The 17,158-nt window shown below is 51.3% G+C and overlaps 1 protein-coding gene across 4 annotated transcripts in view; it reads left to right on the forward strand.

Moving 5' to 3' along the window:
- The first annotated feature begins 633 nt into the window (after window positions 1-633).
- The window catches only part of BCL11B (BCL11 transcription factor B), a 91,209-nt gene continuing 74,684 nt past the window's right edge, over window positions 634-17,158 (forward strand). For 2 of the 4 annotated variants that reach the window (XM_060097894.1, XM_060097896.1), the window contains exons 1-2: window positions 634-708; window positions 14,119-14,484. In XM_060097894.1, coding sequence (XP_059953877.1) covers window positions 651-708; window positions 14,119-14,484 — 424 coding nt within the window. In that variant the 5' untranslated portion in view covers window positions 634-650. Of the gene's footprint in view, window positions 709-14,115; window positions 14,485-17,158 lie in introns of all 4 variants that reach the window. The other 2 variants (XM_060097892.1, XM_060097895.1) reach the window with 1 other exon arrangement.

Raw genomic sequence — 17,158 nt, forward strand, 5'->3', positions numbered from 1 at the left:
CATTGCTTTGGGTTTTTGGAGGGGGCGGGGTGAGGGGGTACGAGACAAGTCCCCAAGTTTTCTTTGCTTTTTTTTCTTTTCTTTTTCTTCTATTTTTTATTTGTTTGCATTTTTTTTTTCCTTTTCCCCCCTCCTGGTAGAAGTGCGCTTTCCACCTACCAGACCCTGAAAGAAAGTGTCAGGAGCCGGTGCAAAATCCGGTTTAAGTTCAAGAAGACATTTGCAAGTCCAGGAGGCCAAGCAGTTTGAAGAAGTGTAAGCAATTTTTTTTCCTTGAAAAGAATATATTTTGGAAGAAACCAGCCAGTCCGCGGCAAGCAAGAGCAGATTTTTTTTTTTTTTGCCTTTCTCCTATTTTAGATCGAGAGGTTTTCCTTTTTCCTTCTCGTTTTCTTTTTTTGCAAACAAAACAAAAAACAGCATAGAAGAAAGCGCAAAATAAAGAAGAAGAAGAGGAGGAAGAGAGGGCAGGAGGGGAAGGAAAAAAAAAAAAACACCAAAACACCAACCCGGGCAGAGGAGGAGGCGCGGCGGCGGCGGCAGCGGCGGCAGCGGCGCGGCGCGGCGGCAGCGGCGGCGGCTCGGACCCCTCCCCCGGCTCCCCCCATCGGTGCAGCTCTCCGGGCGATGCCAGAATAGATGCCGGGGCAATGTCCCGCCGCAAACAGGGCAACCCGCAGCACTTGTCCCAGAGGGAGCTCATCACCCGTAAGTGTCTGCGGCGTGCGCACGAGGGGCCGGAGGATGGGGCTCCGGGCGCCCGGGGCTGGGGACACCGAGCCAGGCGCAGCCGGGCCGGGCGCCGGGGAGGCCCGCGGGCTCGCAGAGGCAGCGGCGTCGGCCCAGAGCATGGTAGGGGGCGGGGGGCCTTGGGAAAGTTTCTTTGCAGCCCGGAGAGTCCGGGCTCTGCGCACTCAGACGCGCCTCGGGCTCGGGGGCCTGCGGAGCGGGCTCCGGGCCGGGGAGGGGGCGCGCGGGCTGGAGGAGGTGTGTGTGTGCGCTCGGATCCAGGCTGGACGCTCGCCCCTCCGAGCGGCGTGTGTGGCGGCGGCGGCGCTGGTGGCGGGGTTTGGAGAGGAGGGGGAGGGGGCTGGGGGAGCGGAGGGGGAGGGGGGAGCCGGGAAGTGGGGAAAAGTTGGCTAGCGCGTGGGTCCGCGCTGACGGCGCGGGCGGAGGAGAGCGGGGTGCGCTCGGGCCTGGGGGAGATGCGGGGCGAGGGGCGGCCGCCGGCTCCGAGTCCCCCAGGCGCTGCACCCGGCCGAGCAGGGCGCCGGCCACGCCGGTCCTAGGATTCCGCAGCCGCCTTTCTCTCCCCTCCTCTTGCTATTTGCAAAAGAATCCAGCTGCGTGGCTGTTTGCCGGGCTCCTGCACCCCAACCCCCATTTCCCCACCTCCGTCTGTCTCCTGGGATGATCTTGTCTTCTTTCCCCCCACTCCAAAAAAAGGTGGGGGCATCGGGGGCTGGTGAAAAATCCCCGCCACGGGGGGAAAAAAAAGCGTTGTTAGCTAGGAGTGGGATGTGCTTGTAAAATAGTGGGGGGGGGGGAAGAAAAAAAGAAAAAAAGGAAAGAGATCTATCAATCTCTCACCCATCTTCCTATCTCGGATCTTTCATCTCCCCTATCTAAATAAACAAGGCAGGTCGCAGTGGAAATCCACCGGCTGAAATCGTGTGGATTTCAAGCAAGTGGCGGGGCGGGCAAACTCAGGCAGCGGGGCAGAGACGCAGCAGCTTCCAGCGCCCCAGTCGGGTTTATTTAGCAAAGGGAAAAAGCGTGCGGGAGCGGGCCAGGTACGGGGTTTGCAGGGGAGCTCGCCCGGCTGCCTGCACGCTTGCACCCGGAAGGTCGGCTCGCAGCGCTCCCCGCCCGCCGCAGCCCGCGGGGCCGCTGCTTCGCGGCGCGCAAACCTTTCCCCGCGGTCCTTTCTCTCGCGGTGCCTGGGTCGCCTTTGCGTTTTTTTTTTTTTTTTTTTTTGAAACTGCAATAGAAATAAAACGTCCTCTGGGTGCCATCGAAACAGCGGGCAGGTTGTGTTCCTTCAATCCTTGGAGCACCTCGTCAGGCTGGGGCCGGGCTGCCGGCGCGGAGCTGGAGAGGGCTGCGCGCCCAGCCGCCGCCGAGGACCGGCTGCGGGGCGGCCGAGAGCCGAATATTTATGTTATATTTAAAAAAAAATTTAAATAAATAAATAAATATATAAAGGGGTTCTCCCCTCCCCTGAAAACCCAGCATAGGCGCCATCTGCTCGGAGCATTTGCTGTTGCCATCTCTCCTTTGTTACAGCAGATACATTAGTAAGAATTTGTGGATTTATTATTATTTTGGGGGGGAGGGAATAGATATTAAAGTGCGCTTGCTTTGGGAGAGGGATACCTTTCTGGAGGGAGGGAAGAGGACTTCTATTTTTCATCATTGTAACATCAAAGAAGACTCGCTGGTTGCATTTAATACAAAATGTTTTGCAACCATATTTGAACCTGGTTTGATCAAGGTCCTCATCGCCAGCTGACATATCGTCCTTTACCAGTCCTTTAGCAATCGCTTATTCTACCCCCCTCCCCCGTTTAGATGGTGGAGTGGCTGTTAGAATGTCTGTACTTGCAGACGCCTAATTTCTCCAGGAGGCAATTTGCCCCACAGAGCCTCTGTATAATTGCAAGGGTTGTTTTTGAGGAGGGGGACGTTGGGCGGGGGGGAGTCCGGGAAGGGGGAGTTGTCTGGGGTGCATTGCCAAGCTGGCAGCAGCGAAGGAGCCAGGAGTGTTTGCAGTTGTGTGTAAAGGGGGAAAGAAGCAGGTAGGTTCGCTTTGCTTTTGCTCTCTCCTCTCTGGTATTCCTGGGACCTCAGGAGCAAGCCCTGGCCAGGAGGACTGGCGGCAGCTGGGCATGGGGGGCGAGGGGTGCCTAGTGCAACATCCTTCCATCTTTCATTTGTTTCACGGCTGTTTCAGTCTTGCTCAGAGCAGTGCTGGGTAAAGCCGGCTGACACTGGAGCAGTGGCAGGGAAGGAGAGGTGGGGAGAAGGAGAGGATATCCCACCTGCCTTCCTGGAGTGCACGGAGCCCAGGGCATATGCAGGGGTTTAAGCAGGGAGAGTGATCCAACCAGTTTTCAGACAAGGCTATTTATTATCCAAAAGCAGCTGGCTTTTCTGTCTGTCCTATGTCACCCGGGAGGTGGGAGTGCAGGCAGGGGAAAGGCAAGAATTGGATGCAGTTTAAGCTGTAGGGCCTGTACAAGTGTGCCTTTCCACAATGATGCAGGAGTTGTGGGTCTCGGGTGCTCTGGAGCCCTGGCCAGCAAAATGGGTGCTGTCACAGACCCGATCCGGTGTCCACATTTTAGATTTCAAATGTGAAAGAAACAGTCTAAAACGTGGTGCATCTTCAGTTGGGTGGCAGCCCGCCGGCCTCAGGTCCTTTAGAGATGATGCAACTTAGTATAACTGATGGTTTGAGAAACAGAAGAGCCCACAAACAGCATCGATCATCTTGCAGGGGGGTTGGCAAGTGGGAGAAGGGCTCCATAATGAGCTAGTTAAATTTACAGACAGGGCCAGTGAGAAGAGGAGTGAGGTAGAAAAGAGAGAGTGGGAGACAGCTGGGGATGAAGACTTAGGCTTCTGGTTTGTTTCAAAATGTTTGACCCAGATGGATATGGCTTTTAAAACCGGAGGACAGACACAGCTTTTAATAAAAACAAACACAAAACAACACAGTGACAGTAGTGGACAGGGTAGGATGAGGAGCAGTGACTGGCCAGGCAGAGGGAAGGGCCGTGAGCCCACTGTGCCAGGCCGGGAGAGTGGGGAGGCAGATGAACCCCAGGCCGTGCAGGAGCTCTGAGGCTTCCCGAAGGAAATAAGCCCAGGGTAGATTACACAGCCCCAGAGAAGGTGATTTTTTCAACAACCCACCAACAGGTTTCCTTGGAAGATTAGTAATTTTACGTACGAATTCACGATTTTGCAGAACAACTAGAGACCCAAGATTTGACACGGAAGTTAGGCTGTGTTAATTCCATGGTTGCCTTTCAAATTAGGTTTTGCTGTGGCTGTGTGTTTTGAAGGCCGCTGTGCTTACAATTATCTTAACTCCCCAGGGTAGAGTATATCTCCAGGTGTCCACATATCTTTCAAAATTGGGCCTCTGATAAATATCATAAGCCCTGGGTCCCTCTTTTTTTTTTGGTAGTTGGTGGGGGGAGTGAAGTTTGTCTCCCTTCTGCACAGAAGGGAACCCCATATCATTAGAAGTGTGATATGTCAGCTGCTCCGATTCTAAGGGAGAATAGAAATGTGTTCATCCAAGGTGTTATGCCAGGCGGATTTTATTCATTTGTAATTCACACCTGAGAGAAAAAATAGCCATGAGCATATTTTAACAACCCATAATATTTTTAAAGGGTAGTCTTTCCCTCCCTGAAAATTATGTACGGGGGCATATTTCCTTTTTTTTTTGAGGGTGGGAGGTGGCTCTCTGTCTCTGCTTTGGCCTTGGCGATTTTTGTCTGGCCTTCAAAATATTTCGTAACAGAAAAGGAGTCATTTCTCAAGTGCTGGAGTGAATGCAGTTGCTTTGGTGAAGGCGGCCTTAGGAACATGGAGGGAGGCTGAGTCAGATGGTGGGGTGTGATGCTTTGCTGACCACTGTGCAGGGCCAGATGGGTCTTCTTGACCAAAGGGAAGGCCAATTTTGGGTGCACCGGACAGTAATTAGCATCTGTCTCAGGTGAGATGGAAGCAGGCAAAGCAATCGATCAGTTTCCCACTGTACAGGGCACCGGTTTCTAGCGCCTTATCAGAATCGAGCTCTTGGCACTGTCTTTGGGCTTAGAACACGGCTTGCACCCGCCTTCTCTTTTTCCTTTTCATCTCCTTTCTCCGATCGCTTTGCATTCTCTGTTGCTTGTTGTGATAAAATAGTTTCCAAAATAAACTTTCAGTTGAATTGGCTTTTAGTTGATGGCAAGGCTGCAACGCCCAGCAGCGTCTGGCGCCTCTTGGCAGCTAGGGGGAGCTCGGTGCCCGTGTCATGCGTGGAGCCGTCGCTGCGAGGGGCCGGGACCCGGCTTCCATCAGCCGCGAAAGCAGTTTACGTTGCTGCAAAATGTCCTAAGTGTGAAGTTGTAATATTGATTTTCCTGCAGAGAGTCGAGCAGGATAAAATGAGAATATAAGTTTGAGAAATCTATTTTCAAGCCATCGGCATTGACTTACAAGCCCTCACTCGGCAGATGGGGGCAATTTTCTTTATTTTAATATATATTTTTTAAAAAAAACAGTTACAATTGTTAGCTTTGAACGGGCGTGTTTCCTCCGGTTAGTCTGTGGTCTTGACTTTCTGAATTGCATTAGGTCGTTGAGGCATGCCTGATGGAGTGAGGGGGTCTGGGAAGAGTGAACCTCGCTTTGTCCATTCCTGTGTTGTATGTCACAGACCTGGGGATCTGCCACTGCTCTGGGGAGTCATGCGTCTAAAACAGCTTGATGAGTGGAAATCTTTTCAGCTCAGATTTTATAACACTTGGATTCTCAATTCCATTTATTAGGTAATGTTCCCACTGTACTAAGTGAAATAGCACCATTCCTCAAAGAGATAAAATGCCAACTCAAATAATGTGTAAAACTTTGTCTGGAAGGAGTATGTGCTTGCTAGACCCAGCGTTGCTAATACCTTTCACCCCAAACGGTGCCCTTAATGGATGGCTTTTAATGAGATGTTTTCTCCCCTAACCGTGTAATTTCGTGCTGGGGAATATGTGTGCTTTTGATCACGGAATTTGTGGATCTATAATACCTTCTTCTCCAAGTTCAAGAAATCTGCAGAGGGCTTCCCTGGTGGCGCAGTGGTTGAGGGTCCGCCTGCCGATGCAGGGGACACGGGTTCGTGCCCCGGTCCGGGAAGATCCCACATGCCGCGGAGTGGCTGGGCCCGTGAGCCATGGTCGCTGAGCCTGCGCGTCCGGAGCCTGTGCTCCGCAACGGGAGAGGCCACAGCAGTGAGAGGCCTGCGTACCGCAAAAAAAAAAAAAAAAAAAGAAAAAAGAAATCTGCAGACAGCACAGTTAACCCAGAGTCTTCTGCTTGCGTTCAATATATGGGCAGAAGAGGTTACATGGCGACAGGAAAGGAGTGCTTTATTCTAACCTGAAAGAGAAATAAATTAGGTCAGACAAAAGCCTAGCGCTGTCATCAGCCAGAGCAAGAGCCTTCACTCTCCAGTACAGAGGGCCAGCAATTTATCTGATGATTTCTCTACTTCATTTAATGTTTGAATCGAGCCTACTGTAAGCAGATTGTGGCCGCGAGCTCATTTGACAACTCAGAGATGAGGCGTCACTGTCACCTCGAAGCCTGGGGCTGGGGCAGTTGCCTCTGGCCTGCAGAAAACCGTTAAAAAAATTCATTTCAGAAATCCCCAATCCTTTGCCTTGGAACTTGGGGGAGTTTCACAAGCTGTAACTAAACACAGACGACAGATACCACAATGTGTGAAGAAAAATATTATATGGGGGAGGGTAAAGATGGGGTCCTTGACCTTTGGGGACTATCTCCTGCATCTCCTATGGCTTAAGGAAGGACCTTCTGGCTGTCCAGTTAGGTCTTACCTTTAGCTGAAACTCTCCAGGGACTTTGGACTCAGTTTAATGCTGTTGTCACATCTGGGAGGACAAGGGACAGTAAATGCTCCTTGGGGACCATGCCCACGGTCAAGTTGTTGATGCCGGCCAAGCATCTGCAGGTGGTGTTAGCTGTGGGCCCACGGGCGTATTTTTTTCATGGGGAGAGGGCACATCAGAAGACCAGGGATGAATGTCTGTGTCACCCGGCTGCTCTGAGCATGGCTTTGTCACTTTCCAGCTCTATTTACTCACACGATTGGGCCTGGGGGCCTGCGTGTCCTGTTCCCCACCCCCTGCTCCCCATCCCACAAAACTTCCTTCCTTCCCAGAGAGCCAAACCTCAGTGAGATCTACCCCGAGCTGTCGTCCCCTCCCCAAGAAAAGCCATTTGTTGACCGCCTCCCTGGAGCAGTAGTTTTCCCCAGGCGTGTATAAAAAGTGCCGAGAGCAGGCTATTTGGAGACACATGAAAAGCAGAGGGACACACTTCGTGTGTCTTCTGCACGAGGCTGCGAGCGGGGTGAGGGGAACAGCATCGTTTTTACTGGCAAAAGTGACACCAGATCGCGCTTTGATTAATGGTGCTACATTCACGGGGACTCTCATCCGGCATTTTGACATATGCAAGTCTTTTGTGTAGTTGCTGAAATTCAAGAAATTCATTCTTTATTTCTTTTTCCGAGGCAGCTGATAATCTGCTTGGGTGTTGAATCAGCCAGCCTGAGCTCTGGTACTATAATGAAATCCCAGACCACACAAAATTAGGTAACTTCAAAGTAAAAAAAAAAAATCCTCTGTTTTACACAACTTTTTTATGACCCCCTTCAATTGAACTGCTGAAATGCAAATACACTTGAGAATGTTCTAACAACTTCTGTGCTAAAACAACACACAAAAATGACTCAAGAAAGTTGAATGCCAATGTTACTGTGATGAACGTGTACCTCAGAAATGGATGCCCTGCTAAGAATTAAAAAAGGGGTGGCGGATCATGTTTAAATTTCTACCTTGGAAACGAGATGCTGAAAGCAGCTTCCACTCTTGCTATTTTGCTGTCAGCCTCAGAGAATCTCCTCCAGTTAAGGGCTTGTAGTTCAGTGTCCTGTATGGATGGTCCTTCTTTTCTTCTGTTTAGCACCTTTGAAAAAGCACAGCGTTAAATAAAACAAATCTCTTCGTTGGGCCCCCAAGAATGCTTTTATATCGCATCGTTATGAGCTCTGTCGTGTCTCTGAAGATTTAAGGCGTTTGCAATTTTATGGAATCTTCTGAATGTGTTTAGAAGTATTTCTGTACCTTTCCTTTTTTTTTTCTTTTCTTTAAAGAACTATTTGATTTCTCAAATCATAGGTCACTCCATTCTTTGGTATCATGGACTTGACTTTTTTCTTAGTAACCTTTTAGTAGTGGACAGGCTCTGTGAATACACCTGAATGCTGCTTTCCTTAATGGGCTCTTTTTCCAGCTTTTGAATGTGTGAGACCCGGCCTCCGGAGCTCAGTTTTGCGGGATCTGGAGAGGTGGATGCAGTGGGGGAGGGGGGAGAGGTTGGACTGAGTCCATGGAGCAAGTTAGGGTGTGTTGCAGCGAGCTGATTTTAACACGCTAAAGTATTCTGAAACCAGGCAGGGGGCATGGAGGACAATGTGTGTATGTATGTGGGGGTGTCCCTCACACCCTCAAAACTCCCCACCTGGAGTCTACCGGCTGGGTTCTTCCTGCACCCCACACCTCTCCTCAGATCAGGAATCCCCGCCTTCCTGAAATGCAGGCCAAGCCCCAGCCTTCCCCATGATGGGCCCAGTCAGCCAGACCCTGGGTCATTTTCATGGGAAGGGAAATCCACGTCACAGATAAGGTTGTGCCCTGGCACCCTTCTCTCTGCCCAGATGTCAGAAATCTTGAGCATTTCATTTTGAGGCGTGTGCTGTGTCTGGCATGGAGCAGACGGGGCCTTGTGGAGTGGTGGCCGGCCCTGGTGTGTGCCCGTCCCTGCAGCTGATTTGAGGGTGCTGGGGAGGTGGCCTTTGAGGGTCTCAAGGAGGCTCGGGGTCTGGGTGACACCTGGAACAGGCTGGAGTCCTCAGCCCTTCTCCCTGGAGGGCAGGTGGTCCGGGAAGAGAGAGGTCATCTCTCTGTGGAGCCTGTCTCCGACCAGCCTGGCTGCACCCTCCCCGGGTCCTTGCTTGGAGGCGGGAGTTTGGTGGGCAGATGGGGGCAGGGACCCGGCTGCGTCCTGACCCTTCGTGGCCCCTCGAGAAACGTCCTCGGAACACGTGCCTGGCTCGGCTGAGGCTCCCCGCTTATCTGCGACTCCTCTGCCGGGCACTGCGCGATTCCCTCTGTGCGGAGAACTTCATAAATGTCTTGTCGAGCCTTTAAGCGTCATCTAGTCATAGATTATTTTCTCCACCAAGAATTGATTCTTTCTCTCTCCCATCCACCCCTCCCCCCGCCACACACGGTTGTTATTTTCTCTTGGAGCCAATAAATTAAACATTGATGGAAGCTCAGAAAGTGTTGTGCTGCGTCGAGTTCGCGTTTTAGTGGCGCTTAGGTGTCGCCTGGGGTCTCGGCCCCTCCCTGAATGTTCGCGGGGAGGAGAGTGAAAAGATCCTTTTGCAGATTACTGGTGAGCACGGGCTGGCTGGCAAAGGCTCCGTCTTCGTAGGAAGCAGGTGTAACGTCTCCAGTCAGAGGCAGGGCTCCGGCGGGCGGATGGATGCCCAACATTTCTTGTAAACACTCGTGCAAATAGGATGGCGGCTGTGACGTTGGTAGCACAAGATCTTGAGAGCCTGGCACCCCTTCTCCCCACATCCTTTCCCTATCCACCCCCCACCCCCATCACTGAATCGATAATCCTATGTAGGTTTCTTCTGGTCTGTGGCTTAGCCATTAAGGAGAGCGATTTGGATTTGAATCAGTGCAGGGGTAAGGGGACACGGGCCTGTGTGCTGTGTCTGCAGCAGGGCACACACGCTGTGCTCTGGGGACAGCAGGAGGCCCGCCCCTTGGCTGGAATTCCCCGAGGGGCAGGTGCAGGGGCAGTTGTTAGGGCAGACCCGGGGGGGGGCGGGGCCCTTGGAGCCCAGCGTGTGTGTAGGGCAGTCACTGACCAGGTAAGGCCCGCTAAGCCTCTGCAGCTGCCGGGGGCCTGTGGGCTGCTCGGCCGGGCCGGTGTTAATGATGTCTTTCCATCTGTCTTCTGCCCAAATTCCTTCCCAGCCAAGCCTGGGGAAGCGAGTCTTAGGACCAAGTGCTTTCCCGTCCACTTAACAACAACGTCCATTATTATCTGCGAACCCTGATTTCATTGCTTCTGAATGCATTTATCAGCTGGGAGGAGGCCTCGCCTTGTGAATTAAATGTGGTTTTGTTGTAAAGGAAAATTACAACGAATGTGTGAGTGTGTGTGTGTAAGTACACGTTTGTCCATGTGCTTTCGGACGTCACATTTCAGAACCCACCCCAATCTGATACCTGACGTTTAAACAGGTCATCTGCTGCATCCATTCAGTTTTCCTCCTAATGAGTCAAACAGTTTAGCGATCCCTCTACTTTATTCAGCTCGTACTAGTGAGGGCAGCAGTATTTTCCAGGGCTGCCTGACACTCGGGGAACTTTGTGTGAAAGCAGAAATCCTCTCAGGGGAAAAGACCTCATCTTTGCCTTCTTTTTTTGAAGAAGTTTGCCGGACAGGGCAGCCTGAGGGGACTGGTTTGTAGGGTCTGGGAATTTGAAAGGCTGTTTCGTTTGTATGTGGCTTTTCACTTTCCTGGTGCTTTCTCGTCGCTGGGTGCCTGTCCCAGCAGAGGCCGGGTTCTCTGAGGCTGTGTGGGCTCCATCAAGGTGCCCACAGGTCAGAGGAAGGAAGGTTCTGGGGTGGGGGCCAGGCCCGTCTCACTTTGCCCTCCTCTGAGCTTGGGCAAGTGGTTCTTTCTCCTTTTATTTCTTCTGTGAGCGACGGGGTTCTAAGAAGGGACACACACACAGACACACACACGCACACACATGCACCCCACACGCCCAGCTCGGTATCCGCCTGCCAGCGGAAGTGAAACCACAGCCCTTTGGGGGTGTCTCCGAAGGCCTTGAACATGAGATTCAGCAAGCTGTCTTGGTCCACCTGCTCTGGCCTACAAATTTGACAGTTTTGGGGTCCGGGATGACGTCGCTGCCTTCCTGAGAAGTGCCTCCTGCAGAGTCAAAGCTCAGAGCTCCACGTGCCAGGGGCTGGGCAGAGGGAACCCCATTCTTGGAGTTGGGTGAAAACCCCTGTCATCCTAAGGAGTTTTACTTTCAGCACTGCAAGTGGGGCGGGGGGGAAGGGGATTTTTTTGTGTTTCTTTTTCTCCTGCACGCCCTTGGAGGAGGCAGTGAGCTGGACCCGGGGTCTGGAGACCCGAGCTCAGAGCCGTCTGCGGGATGGGACGCCAGCAGCGCCTGGCTGCTCAGGCTGGTTGGCTGGAGGGAGAAATTAGACCTGCAGCCCAGTGAACGGCTTCGGATATTTTCAAACTCAATTACTGGGGCTCACAAGGGCTTGCTGCGTGAGGAAAGTGAAAAGGCAGAGGCCGCCAAATAAAGGAAAGAATACCAGATGTTACCAAAACAACAAAACAGAAAAAAAAGGAGAAAAAGGAAAAAGTACTGGTACAGAGTCCTTAGCAAAAGATGGAGGGGCGAGGGAGGGATACTTGTGAACAGGTGACCTTTGCTCATTTTTAAATTAGTCTGTGTTTCTTTTAAAAGAGAAAAGAAATTTGAAATTATGTAGCTTAAAACCTCCCAACAGAGAGGAAATATTCATGCTTCTTCCCAAAACTCCCACCGGGAGTACGGATGGACGGACTCGGCTGAAAAGTTAATGAAAAGCAAAACCAAGCAAAACCAAAACAAGGAAACCAAAGATGAAATTAGACGGCAGAAAACACCTCCCCATCCTCAGAAAGGATGATCCAGTTGGGATTTGGATGGATGAGCTGTTGTCTTTGTTGATTTTTATCAAATGCCCTTATGGATGCAGCCGGCTGCCAGGCCTGCTCAGGAGGGCCCGGGTACCTCCACAGAACTCACCCCTGTTTCATTTGAATTCTCAATTTCATTTTGTCCTTTTTTTTTTTTTTTTGCATTTTAGCACATTTCCTTTGTGTCTCTCTCTCTCTCTTTTTAACAAAACAATATTTTGACATCCTCCCCCCGTTTATTAGAGTTCCTTTTCTAGAAATGTCCTACAATACATCCTTATATTTCTAAAGAACTGTTTTCACAGCCCTCTCCTTTGGCTCTGAAATTATGTATATGTAATTGGTAATTAAAGGTGCGAGCTTTTCAATATAAACAGTATTGCTCAATGTTAGATCATTAAAGAGAAAAGAGGCACCGAATAATTACCTTTTACATTCTGGCAAACCGTTCACAGGAACCTGGAACCCAGTCCCCTCTAGAACCACTGTTCGGCATGAGGGTTGTGATTACATTTTAACCATAGCAAAGCGTCTGTTCTTAAAATAAATTGGTAAATTAATTATGTAGCATTGTCTTCCAACTCTTTTTAAAATAAACTCCGATTTCTTTTTAAAGTGTAATTAATGGTTTCTGGGGCTGCCTTTGTGCACACTGTTTCTCTTACCTTATAGGTTCTTTTTGTGAGAGGTATGCAGACGAGAGATTTCGGATTTCCTCATCTGCGGGGTGTTTTTGTGCGGTCACATTTCCAGTGCGTTTCTACGTGTAATTCAGCGAGGGTTCTGTCTGCTTTTCTATAAGCACAGGCGGGGTCTCAAATTGTCGCTTCCCTTCTCAGCAATACCTGTGCACTGACCCGTGCATGCCTAGTTCATACATGTTACATGTGCCGTCTATTCGGTCTTACACATGGACTCTCACAGGCCCTGAAGGAGCTTGTGTTCAGAAAATACAGAACAGTGATTTATATGTAGGATGGAAGATGCCACAGAATTTTTTCCTTAAATTGTCTGTTCTTTGGCTCTGGCCCGTCAATAACTTCACTGCCACGGAATGTGTTTTCCCCCATTCCATTTCTTCCCTCTGTTCTTCTGTGGTTTTCATTATCCTTTCCTAAATACCGTACAACAGAAAATGTACCTGCCTCCTCGGGTTTCAGACCTCTGGCTGCCCTCTTGCTTCTCTGAAGACCCTGCCGCTTGTGCTATCTACATGACGACTGACATTTGCTCTAGAAAAATTCCACCCCGACTTTGCTCAGACCCCGAGGAAGGATGGAACCTCACTGTCCACTTCCCTTATTTATGACAGTTTCGGCTGCCGTGTCGCCCAGTTTTCCCTGAGGGGGTTGCTGCTTTTTGAGGCATTTATTAGCTTCAAGATATTTGGGTCCCGTGCCCCCTACAAAAAAGAATGAAAGGAGATATATCGGCTGCTAAAGAAATATGAAAATGTACAGCCCGTTGAAAGTGTGGTTTGTCATCTGCCAAGAAATGCTTTTGTAGTCTGAAGAATTATTATTTTTTTCTTTTCTTTTTTCTGGGAGTGACAATAAAACCAACAAACAAAAAAGGACAGTGGGGAGTTGGTGAGTGTCGGGAAATCTACAAAGCAATGGAAGCCTGACCAGGAGCAGAGTGTTGGCAGGAAAGCCGGCTCCCGCTTTCCGCCAGCCAACTCCCAGCGTCTCTTCCCTGCATTTTTTTTTTCTTTCAATATTTCTTTTTGAACCAACGCTCACTTGTTGCTTTCTGAGCCCGTGGGTTCCTTTCTCTCGTAAGGACTGGCCCTGGGACGCCCGTCTGGGTTTCTGGTTTCTTGTCTGGTGTGCAGCCAGGTCTCAGGTAGAGGAATGCAAGCAGGACTCTTATGAATGGGGAGAACGTGAATGAAAGGTGGGAGGGAAGGGAGGAGGCAGCTTGAGCCTACGCAGGGAGAGAGAGCTCTGGCTCACGGTTCTCAGCCTTGGCCGCCCATCGGCATCACCTGGGAATCTTACAAAAAAAAAAAAAAAAAAAGACAGCCTGACGTTTGGCTCTCAGTGTAATTGGCCTGGGGTGCAGCCTGGGTGTTGGGGGTTTTCAAAGCTCTCAGGTGATTCTTAGATGTTGCAAAGTTTGAGAGACACCTCTCTAGACGGCCCAGTCTCTGGTGAAACCAAGATGTGTGTGGATGTGCGGGTGGTCATGTGTGTGTCCCTATGCTGAGTTGCGGGGGGGGGGGGGCGGAAATTGGCAGGAAATAAACTAGAAAGCAGTAAGCTCAGTACCACTTAAGCAACAACCTCTGGGAGCTGCAGTGCTGCTCCGGGAGCCTCAGTTTGCCCATCTGTTGCACGCAGGATGGTGAACCCCCTGCCTCCAGGAGTTGTGGGGAGGACGTGGTGACGTCTAGCATCCTGCAACGGAGGGGCCTGCCTCTTGGTGGGGAAGGGTTGGAATGTGCGATGGGTGCCTGTGATTGCCTAAGCCCATCTTGTCTTCTCTGCCCCCCCCTCCCTTCTCCTTTCTCTCTCCAGCAGAGCCTGAGCATGTGGAGGCCACCATCCTCGAGGAAGATGAGGGTCTGGAGATAGAGGAGCCCAGCAGCCTGGGGCTGATGGTGGGGGGCCCCGACCCTGACCTGCTCACCTGTGGACAGTGTCAGATGAACTTCCCCCTGGGGGACATCCTGGTTTTTATAGAGCACAAGAAGAAGCAGTGTGGCGGCAGCCTGGGTGGCTGTTATGACAAAGGCCTGGACAAGGGCAGCCCGCCGCCCTCCTCACGCTCTGAGCTCAGGAAAGTGTCCGAGCCGGTGGAGATCGGGATCCAGGTCACCCCCGACGAAGATGACCACCTGCTCTCACCCACGAAAGGCATCTGCCCCAAGCAGGAGAACATTGCAGGTATGGAACGTTGCACTCGTCTGGCCGCTGCCAAAGCCACATCTCGGGTCCCAGGCCTGCCCTCACCCCTCGCTCTGTGGGGGGCTCGCCCTCTGTCTGAGGGTGCTGGTTCTGGGAGGGCCCGGGGGCTACTAGGATGGGGCCACGGGTGGGCTCGCCCTTGCCGAGGGGCCACCGTCCAGTGACCCTCAGGAGGAGACGGGCCTGGAGCTCGGAGAAGCCCAGTGGGCTGATGATGGTTGCTGTGCTTTTGGCAATAGGCTCCACTGTGGGGCCTGATCTGTAGGTGGCCAGGAGGACAGGATGGACATTCGGAAGGCTAGCTGGCCCTCCCTTTGCAGGCGTTCTTGGCTTAGTCTCTGGCTTTGGAACCAGATAGTCTTGGGTGGAATTCGTTCTTCACAACTTGGACAAGTCAGTTTCCACATCTGTGCAGTGGAGTGAATGAGACCCATCTCGTCGGGGTGGTTGTGAGGCTTAATGAGATGTTGCACGTGGGTGGGGCCTTCATTTCTCCAATGCTCTCTGGCTTCAGTTTCCCATCTGTCAAAAGAGGCCCCTTCTGATGTTGCCTGGTCCTAGGCGTAGGTCTGGGGAGGGGCCTGTGAGAACTTGCTGGCGCGTGTGCCCCTTGGGGGAGGTTGGCCGTACCTTCTGGCATGCCCACTTGGCCGGTCACCTGGACAGCTGGCTTTTAGCACCTGAAGAACAGGTGTAGAGGCTGGCGTCCTCTGGCAGGTCGGCTTATGCATCAAGTCCTCTCCAGGTCAAGGTCACGGCGCACCAGAGCCTCTTCCAGGGAGCCTGTGCTCTGTGCAGCCCGGAGTGTTTGCTTCCGGTTCGTACTTCTGAGCTCAGGGCCCTGGCTGGCCTGTGTTTACTAGAAACAGCCGTCTGTCCTGCAGCAGGACGCGATCAGAGTTCATGCAGGTGAGGGTTTAGACCCTGCCGATAGACTCTGGACCAACTTGAGGGTCAGAGCCTCAGTGTCTCTACGTGTCACCAGGAGGGACAGTCCTGGCAGGCCTGGCGTGTGGGTTAAAGGAGCACAGGCTCCACACATGCTTTGCTAGTGGAACTTTTCCCCGGGGGTCCCTTCTGGTGTGGCAGCGCACAAGCAGGTGCCTGGCTGGGAAGTTTGTGTATCCAGCTCCACCGTGTCTTGGTCCAAAACGGACTGGACGGACTGAGGCTTTGGGTGGTCCTTGCGGGGTGAGCCTGATGGAAGTGGGGCACTCTCCTCCCACGGGTGAGATGGGTGGGCATGGCCAGGAACCCCCCCCCCATCACCCAGCAGGCAGTTAGGCTGATGCAGCAAGCCCAGCTGCTCTGTGGCAGCCACCTGGCAGCTCTGTGACCTTGGGCCTCCCTTTGCCCATCTGTACAGTGGGATTAATGGACTCTCTCTCCTGTGAAGAGACTGTGGTGGTGTGCACATTCCTGCAGGCACCGGCTGGGCCCTGGGGAGACCCCGTCTGACCAGACTGGCCTGTGCGGCTGGCCTTCGTGTGGGTGTCCTAGCACGAAGTCTCCCACACTCTTAAGTTGCCAAGGGCATTGAGAAAAGTGTCTGACGTGTTCAGGCCAAAGTCCTGTAAACCCTGGTTTCTCAGAGCACCGCGTAGATCTGAGTGATCCTTCCTTCCTTAGGGCCAGAGCCGTGATCCACAAAGGTGTTGGGCCCCTTTTGTCTGTGTTTTTCTTTTCTTTGTCTGACGCTAGAGGGATAGTTTTCACCAGTGGTATAAACACCTGGCATCAGTGCACACAGACCTTTCAGGGTGGCTTCTGCCGATGAGACGGTCCCCTATTCATGTTTCAATGGGAGGACTTTCTTCCTGCTTTCTCCAGAACCCATCCGAGTCCTCATTTCACATTGAAGGTATTTTCCAAAGAGAGGCTGCAGATCATTGTGGGTAGGTTTGTTTAAGAAAGTGGCTAAGTATGATTTCATAAAAGGCAAAGTTAATCTTCAAGGCAGCTTTGTCCTCATCCCCCTGTCCCCCCGTCCCCCGCCATCCCCCCCCCCCTTTTTTGGGTTGTAATACTGCAGTGGCCTACAGTATTTTTATTCTATGTGTGACGAAAGATATTCTTGGCCCTTTCTGTTCAGCAACAGGACGAATGGATTTCTTCATTCTTGAAGAAATATGTAAAATAATCCCTTAGAAGTCTAAAGAGATATGTTTGTTCAAAGCATCTAAAATGTTATTTTAATCGAAAGCACAAGACAGTCTCCATGCTGTGTCAGCTGAAGACGACCATTCCATTTTAACAGCCCAGTTTCCCTTCTTGCTTTTTCCCCTCCCTACTTCGGCACCAACTTTTCTTTTCTTTTCTTTTCTTTAATAAAAAGGAAAGATTAAAGAGTAAAACTTCAGTGGCTCAAATGTATAGTCATTTAATATGGTGGGAGCATTAATTATTTTAGCTTAATTGAATTCTGAGGACTGCAGTAGTTGCATTTTTGTAGACAAGCCCTGTTTATTATTTCTCTGTGTAGATTAACAGTAAAGGAAACACAGATAACTTTCAGTTATTTATTGTAAAATAAATGTGTCAATTCATGTGTAAAGCAAGCTGCTCAGAGATAATTGAGTCTTTATATTTTAAGAGGGGAGCTAGGAATCACAGTTGCTTCTCCACCCGGGCTTCCGGAAATCCACACAGCTGC

The sequence above is a fragment of the Mesoplodon densirostris genome, chromosome 4 (genome assembly GCF_025265405.1).
Source record: "Mesoplodon densirostris isolate mMesDen1 chromosome 4, mMesDen1 primary haplotype, whole genome shotgun sequence".
Classification (NCBI taxonomy): Eukaryota; Metazoa; Chordata; class Mammalia; order Artiodactyla; family Ziphiidae; genus Mesoplodon; species Mesoplodon densirostris.